The following is a 19159-nucleotide window of genomic DNA, read 5'->3' as shown; positions in this document are numbered from 1 at the left end:
TCTCGTAAATTTTGATAGCTCACTTACCATTTATTGAGTTGTATTACTTATTTTGTTTATGATATAATCACTTTATTTTTAAAATTTAGAAAATAAGTTTGTTGCTCGTTAAGTAAGACTCATTTAATCCTTTTTTGGCTGATGGATTAATTCGTAAATGTATACTGATATCGATGATAAGTTCGCATTCATGTTCCAGTTTTTATTTGCACATATGCTAATCTTACTGTGTTCCACCTCATATATGTTGTTCTCAATATTCGGTTATTTTGACCACGCGATTTATATTCCATTGTGTAGGGGGTTATTGTCGCACCGTTGTGTGTCACTCTCCCGAACTCTCGAGATCGCATTGGATCCCGTTCGAATCTTTATTCTTCGTAATTAAGAATTACCGTCGGCTAGGCGGATCACAAAATATCACACCAAGTTGTCTAAAGTTTCTGTACGTAGCAGCAAACAGAAATTTCTAAGACGTTTTTTCAAATTATGATATAGTTTGTCAGTGACCTGTCCCACTAATAGCACGTCTAGAAAATAATCTAGAATGTAAACCCTATTCCGCAAATCATTGTTCTTGTAGTTTTTCAACAAACCTTGGTACACCAAAACCCTGTTATTTTCCGTCTATTTCTTTACTTTCAGTAAAACAACTGATTATTGTATATAAGTAGTTAGCTACTAGACGTCCATAATAGACGTCATTACTTTCTTGAAGAATAGTTTCCTTTCTTTGTCATGAAAAAAAAAACAAATTTTCAATCTTAACCAAATGCTTAAATAATATCATAAATGCCATCGAAATCATGGACCGATTAATATTAGACCACCATTGGAGACCCAGAAGCACGATGTCTGTTTTACTATAGCATGGGACTGCTCAACAGAGCATCCACTACCTCACACCTGAGAGTCGAATCCAGGACTTTCGGTCTTGAGCAGATGCCTACCCTTAAGACCAACGAGCTGGCATCCGACAGTGTAAATGTCTATCGTCAGCCAATTTACGAAGTTGCACGACTATCTTCTATTGTTTTCAGCGAATAATTGCCTCACACTTCATACGGTTGAACTCAGTTAGTCACGGTTTCTCACTAAAAATTCAAGAGCTACCTTTCGTAACTAATCAGTATTTAACACATGATAATTTCTGGTATGTACTTGCAAAAACTATTGAATCTCTTTTCATGGGAGTCCTACACTAGAACTAAATAGCCGTCTATTTCTTACAGGTTTCTAATGGAGGTCTAAAGTTGATCGGTTCATGATTTTGATGAAATTCTACAATCTTCACAATCTCATACTGTAAATAGTGTAAGAAAATTTCGTGTTTATCAATTCCTGATTGACGTTATTTGTTAACTTTTGTTATTGTTAAAATTTCTCCCTTTACATCTTACTTGATCATTAATAAGAATGAATGAGGATCAGCTGATGATTTAAAATAATCATTATGATTATTATCATTATTATTTTTTTAATCCATCAAAATAAATGAAATTCTTGTAGCTCATTACTTCCTATACCATATAAGCAACAATAACGATAAAATTATTTCTCTAAATATGATACTTTGGTTGTCTAAAGAATAATCTATTAATCTTCCTATGGTTTATATTTCAAGTTATTAGATGCGCTTTCTTTTTACTGATTTTTATGGTAGATTTATTGATAAGATTAGTAAGATTAAACATCATATTAAAAGTAATAAAAAACATAATAAGGGACTTATTTTATTTTAACATGCTACTCATATTTGTGTTGTTTTCTTCATTCTCATATATTATTTTTTGTTTGTTAATATTATGAATGTCCAGTTGAAAAAAAAGAGAGTTACTTTGAGTCGATCTAAGCTAGATCACAATTGAAAATCAGGTTTCCAGTGGTGATCTAATTTAGGTCGACTCATGTATCCAAATATTAAAATCACTAAAATCTCCACAAACTCCCCTTCTGATATTAAATTGTTGTTTCTATCTTGGTCTCTACATAGTGTGAAATAGTTTGATCTACGTTTTTTTTTAATCACTAGTTTTATTGACGCTTTTATTTTCTCTTCATACAGCTGGAAAATCCTCTAATTACATGCACACCAAGTGCAAGTAACTCCATTGCTACTAGTTCGTCTGATGCGACTATTACTACTACTAGCACTACACTTACTACTGTCATTCCAAATGAGCAAAACACTTCAACTTTAAATAGTGATGCCAACTGTGAATCAATGACATCCATTACTGAGGATATTGACGATCGTTCACCTAATTGTCATTCTGAAGTAAAATCCGATACAGAAGATGTTTATGAATTCATTGAAGCAAATGGTAAAAAGTATCGACGTCATTTTCAACGACGTGTTGTCATTGAACGGCATAAAGTTAGAGAAGTAAGTAAATCTCGTTATTCTTTTTCTCTTTGTTTGTTAGTTTCTTTTTCTGCATTTTACAAATTGATTAAAATTAGTTCTGAAAGATTGAAAACAATGCGTGCTTTTTTCTCTCTCTTAATATCATTCAACAATATACAACGTCAGTATAATTAAAAATCATGAATTCACTGTTGTATTTTCTAATCATCAAAAAGACATTTATTTATAATTCGTGTAGGTGTCCAATTTGAGACATTACAGTTTGCTATTGTAGCATATGTTTAATATATTGAATTTAGCTTGTCGACTAAATCTCAATATCATACCTCCTCTGCTTACAAGTTATCGAAAATTTCCATTTGACATACTAATGATAATAATAACAATAGAAAAAATGTCATGTTATAACCATTTTATAAGTTAGATATAAATAAATTGTTTCTTTTCTAAGGTATTTTTATTAGTTAAAAGTCGTAATTCATGCCTACTATTTTCCGATATTCTACACTATCGATTAACTGATACTTTAGTGGATGGAGTTGTATTGAATCTGTTAATTCTAAACTTCCGATTGATTTAGGTCTGCATTGTGTAGTACATATATACTTTACATCATTGGTTTAGTATCTGTTTTTTATTTTTTGGTTCACTCATTTGATATCTACCATATTACTCTCGCAGTTCAATGTTTTTTTTAAATCTTGAGTGATTTTCAAAAATCAGCTCTTTTCCTCTCTTCAGGTACTTGTTTGCTGACTAACTATATCATTTTAATTGTAAAAGACTTTTAGGTTGTTTTGAAATTAGTGATTTGAATTATAACTAGTTTAACATAAAGATGCAGTAATCCTTACAGTTCCTTGTACGCATGACTAAACTATGACTACAGTACTTTCTTCGGTCAACTTACATCTGTTCAGATTCTATTTTGAAGTTAATGACAATCTGCCACCATGTAACCCGAAAATATCTTCATTTGTTAATAAATTTGGCAAAATTTGTGTTCTGGATTATTCCTTGCTTTCCGTTAATCTCAGGAGCATTATCAAAACTTGAATATTTCCAAGTGTTAGCCATCTGTTTTGTGAAGTGTTATAATTCGTTGTTTTTTCGCTGTTCTAAAGTAATGTCAAATGTTTACTTCTTACAGCTTTGTGCACTACTAAGTATACATATATATATCAGTCGATAATCATTTATATAAGAATTCAACGTGACTATTTTTCAATGTTATATGGATCAATTTTTTGTCATTTTTTCCGTCAGATTATATTAGCACCATCACTTCCAGATGGTATGGGACCAGATCTTAATCGAGTTACACTCAGCCGATCTGATCAGATAGATGCTAAATCCGTCAACAACAATAGTAATAATGAAGTTATTCCACCAATTGATAAATTATCATTAAATAACTCTTGTAACTCTTCTTTAAATCATATCAATGCATCGAACTCTCCTGAATTTAAACCTCGATTCGGAAAATGGAATATTTCCTGTAATAATGCTGCTAATGAACGCAACGATTGTATGGATCATGACGATTTAGAAGAATCCCAGTTCACCACAGCTGACGCTGGACCACCTAAACCATCTTTACCGAATGAGAAACCATGTAAGAGATTATTGTATAGTTTTAAATTTTGTTTGTAAAACATCCTATTTTACTAATAAAAACTATAATCTACAAATGTCACAGTAATATATATATATATATATATATATATATATATATATATATATAACCAGAAGATTGTAATCAGTTAAAATCTAACTATGTCTGCTACACTGCCTCACAATTTCCAAACTAATAATAAATGGATACCAAGCCAACAAACCTATAATTGTTTAGATCACTTAATAACTTCATTTCTTCATTCATCTATTCAATCATAGGATAGATTGTTATCCATTTGACTATCGCATCTCAACTTATACATATGATATTGTTTTTTCAAGAATAGTATGTCATCAACTAAGTGAAATATGCTGTACATATATGTAGTTTCGTCACATCAAAATATAATTAGGTTACAATAGTATAATTATGTATTGTTTACTAGGGAAAAGTATTTCATAATTAATGTACAGAAATGTGATTGCATAATAAATGCTGATTGACTGTATAAATAAATATCATAAACACACTTAAGTAGTTTATTTGTTTTACAATTTTATTGATAAATTAAAATGTAGAAATTTATTAGCTATCATAATATGACTATTAAACCGGTTAATTCTCTATCAGTATTCGTAGTTTCGCAGTTAATTTCATTATCCATATTTGTTTAGCTTTTTACTATTAAAAAACTTACTGTATCCCTCTGATTGTATTGTTACAGCAACAAATAGAATCAGATCTGTCATACATCACAGATAATGTACGACATGCAGGAAAAAAATAGTAATTACCAGCCTGTATTTGTTTGTTCTCATTTGATATGTTGGACACTTCATTTTTCTTCATTTGGATGATATCATGAAAAGACTTAAAAATTAGTCTGTATTGAAAACCAATTTAATATATTTCCCATGTTAACTGAAAGATCACGATCTGAATAGATTTGAGTTGGATTTCCCTTAACTGTAGCTAAAATGTTTAGTTCGGTTGGATTTCAGTAGGATATTAAACATATCATCATTGATGAAATCTTTAACGTTTTTTTATGTATGCTTGAATTACTCTGCAAAGCTTATTGACAAATGTTTGCCTCCATTATATATAATCTCGTTTCAGTGATTAGTTATATGTTTCGATTCGGATCATCTGATTGTGACAATCCAGATGATGAACGACGTTTATCTGATCGATTAATTGATTTTTTCCGTGATCAATGGTTAAAAGAAGAGTCTGCAGCAGGACCACATGAACGTAAAAAAGTTATTTCTTATACACAAAGTTATACACAACCTACAACCAATGGTGATTTTATTCATAAATCAACGTGGATTCAACATACATGCACAGTTCGAATGGTGAGTTATGTAACTATTTTTCTCATAAATCTATAACCACGTTAACCACTAATCTCATTTTATTTGATATTAATTAGTTCAAATAAATGAAAAGAATGTAAATGGAATTGTGATCCGTACACTATGTACTCATTGCTTTATGAATTAACAATTTAAATCTAAAGATTAAAATGTGATGCATTTCATGTAGGTAGTTTGGTAATAAATAAAAATACGTTATGTATGCAAAGTTATTCAATATATTATATAATTTCACAAAGAAATTGTTTTAATAATATTGTTTTTATGAAGTTATCTGAATCCACTTATTTTTTTAATTTTTAGTAATCATAATAGTGAATAAGTTCAGCGGTTTGTTTACATTCTTTTTTCTCGGTTTATTTGTATTTTGAAAGAGTGACTAATCCTTACCTTCTAAAGTACATGATTTAATAGACCTCTTTATATAAGGTATCCAATTTAATGTGATTTGTTAGCATATTCTCTAGTGCTGTTAAATGTATGCCGGTGGTTTTCACATTCCGGATTGCCCACACCTTTGAAAGATAGTTTTCTTCAGGTACCTGAAAAGAAAACCGGGTTACGGGTGGTCCTGACCACCTGGCTGTATTACTGTAGAGCCTAAGGAGTTACTCGTTGAGGCTGGCCACACATGAACTCTGTACGGGTGGTTCGAGAATTGACAGCTCCGTATATTAAAGGCCTTATCTTTGGCGATGGAAACCTACGGAGAAAGGTGAGGTGTACCATCTTTAAGATCGATCTTTTTGAACCCCAACTTTCTGTTGTGAAAATATAGCATCGTATCGCATGCTGGTTGTCTGAGGGAATCACTGTACTACCATCAAACTTTGTGCAGTCATCAGAATGACTTTGATCTCGGGCCCTAACCTATTACTTTTAGTGTTACTGTTCTTCGACCAACTTATTGAAAGTGTTCCAGCCATTATATCTTAATTAGTTGATCACGATATCTAACCGCAATCAGCATGCCAGAGTAACAGCTACTGTCAGATTTGTAAGCATAATTGACTTGTTAAACAAAATCAAATTGTTGTACCCAGTCTTTCATATCACATATATTGTTTGTTACCTGTACACTGAAAAATATGTAATTGTGGCTCTACCCGAATTGTTAACTGATTTTAATACATGGTTGGTAGATCTAGATAATTGTAAATATACACTGGTACGTGCCGCTAAATAATGAGAATCTCTTTTAATATACATTTAATATACCTTTCAAAAGAATAGAATATTTCGCTCGAGATAGCATTAATACAACTTTTTATCAATACTTTGTTCTGTAACTTGTAGCCGAAAAATCTTCCGTTCATTTTAACTGATAACATAAATATCCAAACTATGAATTAGTTAATAGTTTCATAGATTTTGATTACAATATACTCATTTTTCAATCCAGAAGCATTTGCTTTTAAAGTAGAAAAAATCACCCTTCACAGTGTCTTTTTCCGAATGTGCCGTTGAATAAAAGCTGTTTTTTTTCAGGCTTCATTTCATCTAGTCATTTTATCCCGTTTCCGTGGACTTTTTACGAAAGAACTGTTATACTGGAATGATTGATGATTACAAATAGTTATTCATCGAACCAATCTTCGTATTCTGAGGGAATATTAAGAAAATAAAAGCCTTGTCTGTCTAACTGAATAGTGTATACTAATGAAATAAACCTGTCAATTATGCACAGAAAACTTAGCTTAGAAAGTATAAATTCGAATCACTTAGTTTCTAAGAAGACAATAGACTGAATACGAAAACTTGAATCATTTGGAATCTGCTAAATCTAAACTTTTGATTGAAATATTTAAATTCGTAGAAAAGTATTACTAATATTTATAAGTAATGTAATTAAGTGGTCAGTCATATAGAAGCAACTGTTTTTATGGTGAATAATCAAAATAATCCTGTTGTGATACTTTGATTACTTTGTTTCAATTTCGTTGTTTATATAAGCACACTTTACAAATAACGTTTTGGTAATTATTTTTGTTTTTATATTCTATTCCAGGTTGGAGGTCTTCAAGGATTAAAAGCTCAGGTGGGTTCAATGTATTTTGTTTATTAAAAATTTGTATTATGCTATTATAATTTCACCTTTAGGTGACCATCAGTATGTATGAGACTAAACAAGCCACACAGTTGGATGGAATAGAAAAAGATTGATAAAGTATTTCCTGTTAATCAAAATAAACAGTAAACATCTGTAGTATAAATGACTCATTACTTCGTTAAAAAAATGTGGTTAACTCCAAGGTATTTAAATCATGTTTTATATTGTTACGAGATATTTAAAAGACATAGGAGGTGTTATTCATTAAACAATCTTTTACATAGTACATTTAGTAAACAAACTATCATGCTATTATCTTTAATTTTAAGTAAGTCACGAAGTTGTGTCGTCGTTATTATTTTTCGTGCTTGTTTTTACTACTTACAACTTTTTAGTAGCGACAATTTAAAAATGAATTTTTAAAGTTGATTATATAAACTGTTAGTCGAATGATACAGGATAGTATCCTTTTCGCAGTACCTCAATCCAGCGAAACTCTGTATTGGGAAGCAGATTTTAGCTTACATTTGCTATAAATCACATATTAGATTCTCAGAGAAAGAAATATTAATCAAAAACTTTATACATATTTTGGCTTGTAGTTACCAGTGGTTGAGTCTTGTATTTCCATCCTACTATTTTTACTCAATACTCTAATACTGGAGGTAGAACAGTGCTGTTCATTTTCTCAAACTATTAAAAATTTCTTCGATATGACTAAAAGAACTCAATTCAGGGGTACATTGTTGTTATTTAGTTTTCTCCAACATCGCCTTTCTTACTGTTCTCAACAAAATATAAACTGACCGTTTCAATTATTAGTTTTCTCACAATCTGATTCATTTATTTAGTATATAGTTAATAAAGTTTATTGTATATATTTTTAATTGGCCTTACAATTGTTTCCACATTATCGCGTTTATCTTCTCTTTTCAATCAATGGCACAACTATTTTTATTGCGCCTAATTTATTTGGCTGTAATAAAAAGTATCATTGAGTGTTTCATGTATCGTATCAAATTAAAATGTAAACTGTTTTCTATCCATTTTTTATTTCATGTGCAAGTTCATCATTATTGATAGACATCTTACAATTCATTCCATCTAATTATTATTTGCTTAAATCCAGTTTTGAATAATAGCTATGTATAAAACACGTTTGTAACTGGAAAAGTAAAAGTAGTATACTGAACGATAATTCGGTAGAGAAAACCAATTTATTGTTGAATGCAAGATTACAGCGTGTTTTCGTAAAATATAAAAACCATACATTTAATACTTTATTTTCACATCTTCCTTCAGTTGATCTTTACTTGCTTCATGACTCTTTCAATTCTGTTGTTATTACAATTGCTTTTTGTTTTTCTTTCTATTCTCTTCAATTCAATTTTCTGTTGCCAGGCATTCCACTTCCAATTACTGCTACATTCTACTTTTATCTACCAGCATAAGTAGCATGCACTACAGTACAAACATACACCTAAATGTAAATCTTAATCGTCTTTTTTTCCTATATAGTAAATATTTGGTTTGTCTAATAATTTTTTTAATTTCATGCTCACAATACTTTATAATGTTTATAACAATGAAATTTATTTATTGAATAACGTATGAATGTATTTTTACGAAAATCATTATTGACTGCTTAATAAAATAATTTCATTAACTGGTATCTTAAAATACATGTAGAAAGTTCACTTAAAAGAAAATTCTGAACTTCGTGTATAAATGGTTTTTCTTTTCTTCTCAATGTTACTATAAACATATTACTGAATAAATTGTCATTTGTGTACCATAGGTTGGAATGTATATTAAAATTTCCTATAACTCTGAAGTAATCAACAATATCAGTATAGGTTTGTGAAGATTGTTGAGTTTTAATTGAGATAATGTGCCGATCAATCATGGATTGTTCGAATTTAGATATTAACACCATTGTATACCGGTTCAGTGGTCTAGACTGTATGTGTTCGAGCGCGAGACCAAAGGTCCTGGGTTCGGGTCCTGTGTGTGGGATCGTGGCTGCGCGCTGCTAAGGAGCTCCACACCAGAACGAAACGGCCCTTCAATGCATCCAAGTTTCCAATGGCAGCCTAACATTGATCGGTTCATGATTTTAATAGCCAATAATAGTTACTTTCTTCAGTTGACTATATTTTAGTGAGTTGTTTTGTAAACGTTCATTAAATCTAAAGTAAATTTTCATCGCAAATTGATACTAACTGCTGAACCATTGAAAATTCAGGGAGTAAAATATGATTCTAAGTTTTGTTCCAGTTGTTTAACTCAATCTATTGATATAAGCATAACACTAAAAAAATATTCAGTTCATATGTGTAAATGACGGTAGAGAGAGTTTGTAGTTCAGATAGATGTTTCATTGTAGTGTTTCGTTCTCCATATTTAATTCCGAATCTTACACTTTCTTTTCACATAATTTCACAAGCCCCCTCTCTTTGCAAAAACAAACCTTTTAACCTTTATCAATCTATTCCATTGGCATTGTGGTTGTAACATACAACTACATCATACAAGTAAATCAAACGTCTTACCATAAAATACATATTTTATTTTCGAAATTTGAACTTAAAAAGTTGTCACTAGATTCCATATTTCTAAAAAATTGTAATTTAATGAAATAGGAGAATATATCTTTGTCAGTTGAAATTGTCTTCTGACGAAAAGACTGCTTCTCAAATATGTCCCATTTCAGAACTCTACTTTTTTCTCGGATAAGATTTCCCGTGATTAATCTTTTCTATTAATAATAATTCCGGTACGTCTTACACTGCTCTGACATATTGTTATATAAGTGTGATGTTGCCACCTGAACCGATGCATATATGTGCCATGTCCTACATTGCGTATGATTCACTGACTAAAGGCTGTGTAGGGAATTATAGCGTTTGCCTGATTACTCTTGAAAATTTACGGTCAATTGAAATCACATACCGAGGGGTTTCTGACATGTATTTATGGTCCTAATTTTTAGTCGAAACATCAAAAGACTCTTCTGAAGCTTATTCCTTTCACCAAAGCATATTGTGCGTTTAATCTAATAGTAGACTTTTGATTGTTTAGGCAAAATAAAAAGATTACGGACATTCAAGTTTACTAGACTCATTCGTTTTCACTGATCCATAGGTAAGGAGCATAGCCTAATGGCTAGATAAGTAGATGAATATTGTAAACTATAATAGGATCAGAATATTTGTAATGGACGAGAACTCAGGTGGAAGATAACCAATTCATTATTTCATACAAAATTACAGAATATCTTGGTAAAATATGAGAACCATACATCAAATGCTTCATTTGCAAATCTTCCATCAATTGTCCTTTACATTCTTTCTGTTCATAATTATTTTCTATTTCCCTTTCTGTTTTCTTTAGTTCGATCTTCTTAGCCTTGTGCTACCAGCTATCCTATCTTTGATTGGTGTTACATACTACGTATGTAGACAGACATAAGTAGCATACACCACATATTACTTCAACAAAAAATGATTGTGTTGTATTAATTAGAATATATGAAAAAGGATATTTGAGGTCATCTGATATCAGGATGTTATATTCATCGGATCACCACTATCCTTTAAGTATTTTTCTATGAAACCATGGGATAACTCTTGTAGAAGTGGTGATCCTATGTAACGTAAATCAATCCATAGTCATCAGTGTTTTCACTATAAAAGTAAACCTTAAGTATCTCAGTTCAGTTTGTGGCATCCTTTTCTATGATGTTCATACTTCTTTTTGACGGAGATATTTTGGACTATATTGTTTGTCTGGAGTTAAAATAAGTTTCAGAATATAATTTTCTCAGTCATATTTTGCAATTATTCTCACGAGACTCGTTTAAGTGCTTTCGCTATTAAAATTTACACTGCTGTACTGATATAGTATGACAACTTGAACCTATAAACATATGTGACAGGTTCTACGTTGCTTATTACTGACCGATTCAAATCGTGATTAAAAAAATCATGTTATTCTTTAATTTCATACTTAATTTAGTTTTGATATTTCCTCTTTCATTTAAAACTCCTAATGTTGACATCTCATTCGTTGAGTGTGGCTAATAAAATTCAGTGGGTTTTTTTTCATAGAAGTGTTTGATTTTCCCTGACTTGTTTAATGATGGAATTGATATGTTTGTCATATCGTATGTCTTCGTAGAATACATAATATTTACCAGTTAACATACATTTAAAAGTAACGGACTGGATGAAATTTTCATTGAAAAAATTTAGCTTTAGTATACATAGATGATTATGTGTGTGAAGCAAAGCTTTCATGTGTAGATGTGTATAAGGGTGACTTGTTAGATTTTCTAAATTCCATTTGTAACATAGTAACAATAAAGTACTCGATATCAATGATAAATATGGTTATGATAAATCTTATGGATATTCTTGTGTAGACTTCTAAAAATAGGGTTATTTATTTCATTCAGTGTATGTGCATGAACATATGCTTACTTGGTGATATAATCTCTTACTAATTAACAAAAAGATAATTAAAATCTCGATCTATATGCATGTACATTAATTTGTCTTTTAAAAATCACCTCTATGTCACCATTCCCATCTGCAGTTGCATTACAACATGTTAATTCTGTAATCTTTTTCTGCTCACATATGTTATCTTCTCTCATTGATATTTGGTGTTAATCCACACTGAAAATTTATTCAAACTGAATACATGGTTATGTAACAGTGGATCAATAATTGCATGATAAATATTACATATGTATATATGTACTGGTGTTTCTCTATCTATCTTTATTGCTTGTCAGTACTAAAATCATGAGTGAATGCGAACTTACACAACCGTATCTTTTCAGTTTGTTATATTTAACAAGCGACTGATTATAATGATTGAAATATTGTTTATTCAGTTATTTACTATGATTCATCTGATTTACTGACTGGCAAGCGTAAGTTTAATAATCACTATATATATATATATATATATATATATATATATATATATATATATATATATATATTGCATAAACTATGGATTACTGAACAACATATCAATATGTAACTGGAGCACTACAGTATTATTTCGATTGATAACATTTTATGTTGTTAATGATTATCGTACCAATAATCTGTTTTTCGGTAAGTAAGGAAAAATATTTGATTAAACTTTATATATGTACATTTATTAGTCATCATAGAAGTCATTTAATTGTAACTCCTTAAATTTGTACTGCTCAAGAATAAAGATAATTCCAAACATCATTCATTTTGATTGGAAAGTCTTATTAAATTACTTGAGAGTTTTTGGAAAACTCTTAATGAACACCTTTATTAGTGTAAAATTAAGCTAGTTCGTAGTCAGTTTGAACATTTATAGTTTCAAGTTAAATGAATGACGTAAACAGAAAGTATTTAATTAATCAAATCTCTAATTGTTTACCAAGTATGCAGTCAGTATTTCATTTTTAATACTTTTGTTGGTACATGAGAAATACCTATTCAAATGTAGCTTAATATCTTAAATCCACTATCTCGAGTTACATATATAGGGTTCAAAGCCGTATTACCTATCCGCTGTTTATTTATCATATGTTCGCAATAGAGAGTCTGTTTGAATTCTGCTTTATATAATGTAAATAATTCACTGAATTGTCGTACATGTTGGTGATACAACTGGTTAACTAAGTACACGTTCATGTACCTGACCCAATGTTAGACTTTCATGTAAGCACTAATGATACTACATTGCTAATATAGAACCAAAATAGGCAGAATGTACTTTTTTTGTAAATGTATCTCAATGGCTAGAAGTTTAGTTACTTAGTTACTTGTGTTTTACGTGAGCTGACTTATTGTATATGCAGTTTGAAAGTGGAATATGGCTACAATTTGCACATTAAGCACTAGGTCGATTGTGAGTAATGTTTTTAAAAAAAATTCATATGATAGTTTTTGTAAAGCATTTAATGTTTGTATATACCTTAAAATAGCGAACTATTCGTATCATAAATATTGAAGTTGTTGGTACATTGTGTTTTGGTGGGTTGATTTTCAATTATTATTCACATTACATACTTGTTAACTTGATAAGTGAAAAACATACTTCTTGATATGCAAACTGAAATTAAAGCAATTTTTCTCAGTAGTACAGTCAAACTCAAGAAATAAATATTTTCTGATTTTTCGTTTTGTAACTGGGATGGTTTAATTAACAGGACTTCATTCTCATTCTGGATAAAAACAAATGTATGTAGGCGCAGATGATGTTACTTAAAACAACATTAAACGCTTCTCAATTAAACTCTGCAGTTCAGAAAACACAACACCACGAAATACATAATTCCGAGCTGAAAAATCCAGAATAAATTTTTAAAATACTCATATATCTCCACGATCTTCATCTTCCTTTAACATTCTATTCACTTTAAAAATGTTCGGGAAATAAACTTTTTCTGGGACAAATCAGCCCATCTTTATGATTGATTCATTTCATTTACACTAAGAACGATGATAGAATAAAATTCTCATAAAGGCGTTTCAAATCTAAGACAGTAAATTATCGTTCAATTCTATGTTCAGCTTTGAAAATAAACGTTCTTAAATCTTGCATTAGATATTGAACAATTGTATTTGGGTTTACGTGCATGAATTCTAATGGAATTCTGTCTTATTTCTGATAAAGAATATACAATAAGAAAAATTATTCATAGCATTTTTCCTAAGTATAAAACTGTTTTCTTTATAGGTATTTATTTATTCTTTGTTAACCATAGAATGAAATCAACTTTCTCTGTCTAATTTCAATAACCTGTTCTAAAATTTGGATAAATCAACTAGATTGCGTGCGATAGTCATGGAATGTTGAAAATACGATTTGATATTTTGAATTGTTATTAAATATAATAAAAAATATAATAGTTATCTATTTGTTTAGTTTTATACGGTTCCTGCAGGTTTTTGTTGATTTCAGTAAAGCTCGAACACTATTCATAGTAGATTCATTTCTATCATCAATTCCCGTCAGCTTCTTACAACCAACAAACAATAGTATGAATTAACAAAAAAAGAAAAAACAAATGTATACTGTCTCATTTACAGAAATTCCTAATCAAGGTAGATTAGTAGAAACTAATAAATATGTAAGAATCACAAGAGTCATTCAAATGGCCGACTGTATACACCATAACTGTATTAACATTCTGAAAGGGAAAATTGAAGGGGATGTCGATAGATTCCGAAAAACAGAAAATCAATATCATATATTACTTAATGTTATATATAAAAATGATTAATCAGTGGAAATATTCGTGAACGTGAAAGAAAAATTCAACATTTTAATTAAGGGTTTAAAATATTACGTTATGTAACAACTTCTTAAGTACTCATTCCACCAGACCAAATAATGATAGCAGCTAGTTCCGTCGGCTTTTACAAATTTGGTACGAACTCTATGAATAGTTATTTTATACTAGTTATAGTGATGTTTTTTTTTCAAATTGTTCTTATTTGAGTATAAAAGTTGCGTAATGTGTAATAACGTGATGATGTAATGTATGGTAATTATTTAGTGAAATCCCATACGTTTATCAGATGATTAAATCATAAGCGAAAGGCATTTTCATCATTTTTCTTCTACCATCATTATCCTTAGTTTATTTTAAAGTGTTTTTTTGCAGATAGTTAAAAATTACTGTAAGGAATCAATCTGTCTGATAGTTGGAAAGATTGTGCAACTAAAATAAACATTACTCAACAACTTAAATTAGATCTTATCTATTTATTTATTTTACCACATAGATATTGGTACAAGGAGGCACCAAATACATATGCGCCACACAAATCTCATTTGATATGTGTGAGGGCCGTGATACTGCCCGGGTGCCCGAACCGAAGTAGGTGGTTTTCTTAGGGGGCCACACCCGGAGAGTTTGACCTGAAGGTCTGATCCACAAAGCAGTGGAGCAACGTAAAGAGATGCAGTCCCATTGTAGCCGGTGACCAACGATTGCTTCATACGCCATTTGTTCCTTCAGAATATTGGAGCCCATGTACACCATTGGTTTGGAATTAGGGTTTTCCAACTCCCCTAGGTGGATTCTCCATGTCCATCAACCCGGATAAAGCGCCGGACATTCGCTTTGCGTCCTCTCAGTTTCGTAAACAACACCCGTGATGCGAGAAGACAGTGAGTAGGACTTCCCTGGCAGAGGCTATATACGCGTGGCCATGTGAGAGCATTTTGAGAGTAAGAGTTGACTCCCACCACTCTCGGCCGTACCAAGGCATTTGGGGGAAAATTAAATCTATTGAAAAAGAGTTTGGAATTGAAACCTTACAGTTAAATAAATAGTTTTTTCATCTTAATAAGCCACATAATATTCTGTTTCTTTGTTACCGTTCGATCAAAGTTCAATTTTCAGTATTTTTAAATAGCTTCATTTACTTCTAGTCAAGATGCGCGTCTATTTTTTTTTTGTTTCATTTTAATTAGGAAACAAACATTGTTTATTTTGACATTTCGTTGATTCCCTGCTATCCGCTATTATGTCATTACTGTTATTTCAGCTTGAAAATTTTATATACCGGCTTATTTATTGTGATTGACACAAAGTTTGACATTTGACACTAAAAGTTCAAATTATATTAATTCATCAACTTACGTTGCTGATCATTATTGTAGTTATAAACATGTGGTCAGACCTTTTTATGTAACCTGGTCATAGTGCTTCGTGTATACATGTATTCATTTAATATAAGCTTGTATTATCTTATGTGCACACAGTTTACCCTGTATATTGTTCACTATATTCACGTGTTAGTGATCTGAGTGAAGTATATACATATATGTTCACACGCACAGAGAAAATTCATGTGTCTCAGGTCGATTAAGTAATTTGTCAATAATCAAGCGAAACTGTTTGCTTGTAACTAAAACATTTCTCTTCTTTGTTTACTGAATATTATTTAGGCTGGTCGTAATGCTGAAATGAAATTACCTGAAATATTATCAGACGATGAATTTTCAGATAAAATATCTTGTAATTCACTTACTTCATCATCCAACGAAAGTAAGTTTTATTGATTGATAAAATTCTATATTTTCTTCAAACAGTAACATCATCTTTAACTGAAGAAACAGATGTATCACAACAATTAAAAGAGAATTCATCAAAGTTTAACCGTCACCAACCACAAATCATGTAAGTCATAGTATTTTTTCTCATCATTTATACCTTTTGTTTTAATTGATAGGGAGTGAAGTAGTTGAGCGTGTCGACAGCTTTACTTATCTTGTGAGTCCCACCAACCCTTGTGATTTCGTGTGTGACGAAATCTCAGCACGGATACAGAAGGTTCGACTAGCTTTTGCCAACTTGCATCATTTATGGCGTAGGCGAGATATCCGTTTACCAACCAAAGGATGGGTTTATTGCTCAGCAGTTCGTTCCATCCTACTTTATGGCTGTGTAAAATGGCCGGTAAGAGTAGAGGATGTTCGTTGGTTACTAGAATTCGACCACCGACTGCCCCAACGAGCGAGGTTTTATAGTGTAGGAGTAGGTTGGAAGAAAGCTAGAGGTGGCCAGACCAAAACATGGCACAAATCCATAAAGGCAATGGCAAGTGGACTGAGCCATGTTAGTAGGTGTAGACTACCTGGTTGGGATCCGTAAGACGATAGCAACCGATGGTTAGAGACCCTGAATGATATGGCTCAAAGTCGTTTGCAACGGTGCAGGTGTATCTACTCTTTGTGTTCTCCCATATTCTAATCTTCCGAATTCTTGATGTCCCTTTTTTCTCTTCTTAAATTTATTTCATTGGATTATACTCCTTGAATAACATCTTCAAACCCTAACCTTTCTGATTATTGTTTATACTCTAACTACCTCTACCACTATGGGATTTGAATCGACAATTGTATCTGTGTGCTAATATGGTATGACAACTTGAACTGATGTACGTACGTACATACGACGTTCTACGTTGTTGTTGACTGACTGACTAACTTAGTTTTGATAAATTAACTAATTTGTACTTAGAATACTAAATATTGCAATGAATTATATGTCAAAATTTCAAGATCCAACCGTTGATCAAACTTAGTTCATCATTAAGTATTTATTTAAATATCCTAACAATCTTATCAACAATTGGATTGTATAAATAACTCTGTAGATTTTTTCCTCATATAACTATAACTATAATCTAAGTATTTCTAATTTTATAGTCCCACCATACTCTTGTGATGGTTCGAAAATATATTTAGTAAAATAATCCTTATTGCTATAATCAGTAAAGTATCATTTTAGATTTGATAAATACAAGCTAACATGGACTGAGTTTAATGAAAAGCTGAAATATTCACAAAATAATTTGAATGAGTATGTATGTAATTATTCTTAAACTTATTGAGCTTATCTGACCGGAAGTTTTTTCACTATATTAGACTAACTAGAAATAATGATCCATTAATTTAATCATAAAATGAGTATTCTAGACTGTTATACAATCGAGTAATTGAGAATTAACTATCTATCAGAATTGTAGTTAATTTTTCTATATTGGTACACAATTTATTGTTCAGAACTGGTTTTAATTGTTTTAAAATTTTTCTTTTCGACTGTTAATATTTACTTTCGACATCTTATAGTATTACCAGTGACGAAACAGATGATGAAGAAATACGTGATAACCATATCTCTACAGTAACTCAAGAAAGAGAAATTTACACAACTCTACCTATCGTGGAAGCTACTAATATACTACCTATCCTAAGTCTTTTAAAAGCAAACGATTATTTAGTATGGGGTGATCGAAATTCTGTAAGTATCAAATAGTTCATTATTATTATTATTATTATTATTATTATTATTATTATCATAACTATATTTATTATTATTATTCACTATATACATAAAGGAACTGAATGAGAAGTTTTCTTTCTCTTGAATAAATAATAATGTAAATGATATCTCTTAGATATTAATAATTATTCAAATGATGTTCAAATGACTATTGAGAATATTCGTACCTTTGTTTCATCAATAATGAATAAGTTATTATCACAAGAGGTTTTGTGGAGATTTTAGAAATTTCATTGATTGAAATCATGAGTCAATTGAAGCTAGACCACCATGGAAAACCTGGAAGCACTGGACAGCCTTTTTTTATCCTAGTATAGGACTCCTCAGTGGAATTCAACCAAGTCTGTTGTGAGATATCAACTCACTAAAGACAATGGTGTACGGTGGCGCAACTTCGTGGATTGGTTAGACATTAACACCTTTGGATGCCGACTCAGTGGTCTAGTTGGTTAAACGCTTAGCGCAAGACTGATAGGTCCTGGAGTCGAAACTCGCGGGCTGATTCAACTGAACATTGGATCACATCTTCTACCCTTTAGAATTAACCCATAAGTGTATGTATTCTAACAAAATATTTCTGAAAACAATTAAATAATTACTCCCATTGAAACTAACCAGTTGTTGTTATCATGCTTCAAAGTATTCATCATAATGGTTACTGACTACATTTTCATGATTAAATCCATCTTTCTTCCAAATTCCAATTATCCCTCGTTGTTTTAAAGAATATAAATTATTTATATTTCTCTTTTCTTGACGTTAAAAGTGCATTGTGTTTTTTAAAAAAAAACTTTTTTTTTACTTATTTCATTCGCTTAAAATTGTTGATGCGACTTACGATTACACTTTTTTCTTTCATTTTCATTCTCTCTAATAAGTTAGTCCA

At 30.9% G+C, this 19159-nt stretch overlaps 1 protein-coding gene across 3 annotated transcripts in view; it reads left to right on the top strand.

Annotated features, from left to right (window-relative positions):
- Positions 1–19159, top strand: part of MS3_00001696 (uncharacterized protein) — a 96151-nt gene that overhangs the window by 64966 nt on the left and 12026 nt on the right. Inside the window, exons 19-25 of one of the 3 annotated variants that reach the window (XM_035729616.2) lie at positions 2066–2386; positions 3635–3983; positions 5106–5344; positions 7374–7403; positions 16374–16473; positions 16518–16605; positions 18060–18231. In XM_035729616.2, the coding sequence (XP_035586425.1) occupies positions 2066–2386; positions 3635–3983; positions 5106–5344; positions 7374–7403; positions 16374–16473; positions 16518–16605; positions 18060–18231 (1299 nt within the window). Of the gene's footprint in view, positions 1–2065; positions 2387–3634; positions 3984–5105; positions 5345–7373; positions 7404–8816; positions 11508–12333; positions 12397–12427; positions 12545–16373; positions 16474–16517; positions 16606–18059; positions 18232–19159 lie in introns of those variants that run through there. The other 2 variants (XM_051209167.1, XM_051209166.1) reach the window with 2 other exon arrangements.

This window comes from Schistosoma haematobium, chromosome 1 (assembly GCF_000699445.3).
Source record: "Schistosoma haematobium chromosome 1, whole genome shotgun sequence".
Taxonomy (NCBI): domain Eukaryota; kingdom Metazoa; phylum Platyhelminthes; class Trematoda; order Strigeidida; family Schistosomatidae; genus Schistosoma; species Schistosoma haematobium.
Note: the sequence above shows the minus strand (reverse complement) of the source record. Positions and strands in the feature narration are given on the sequence as shown.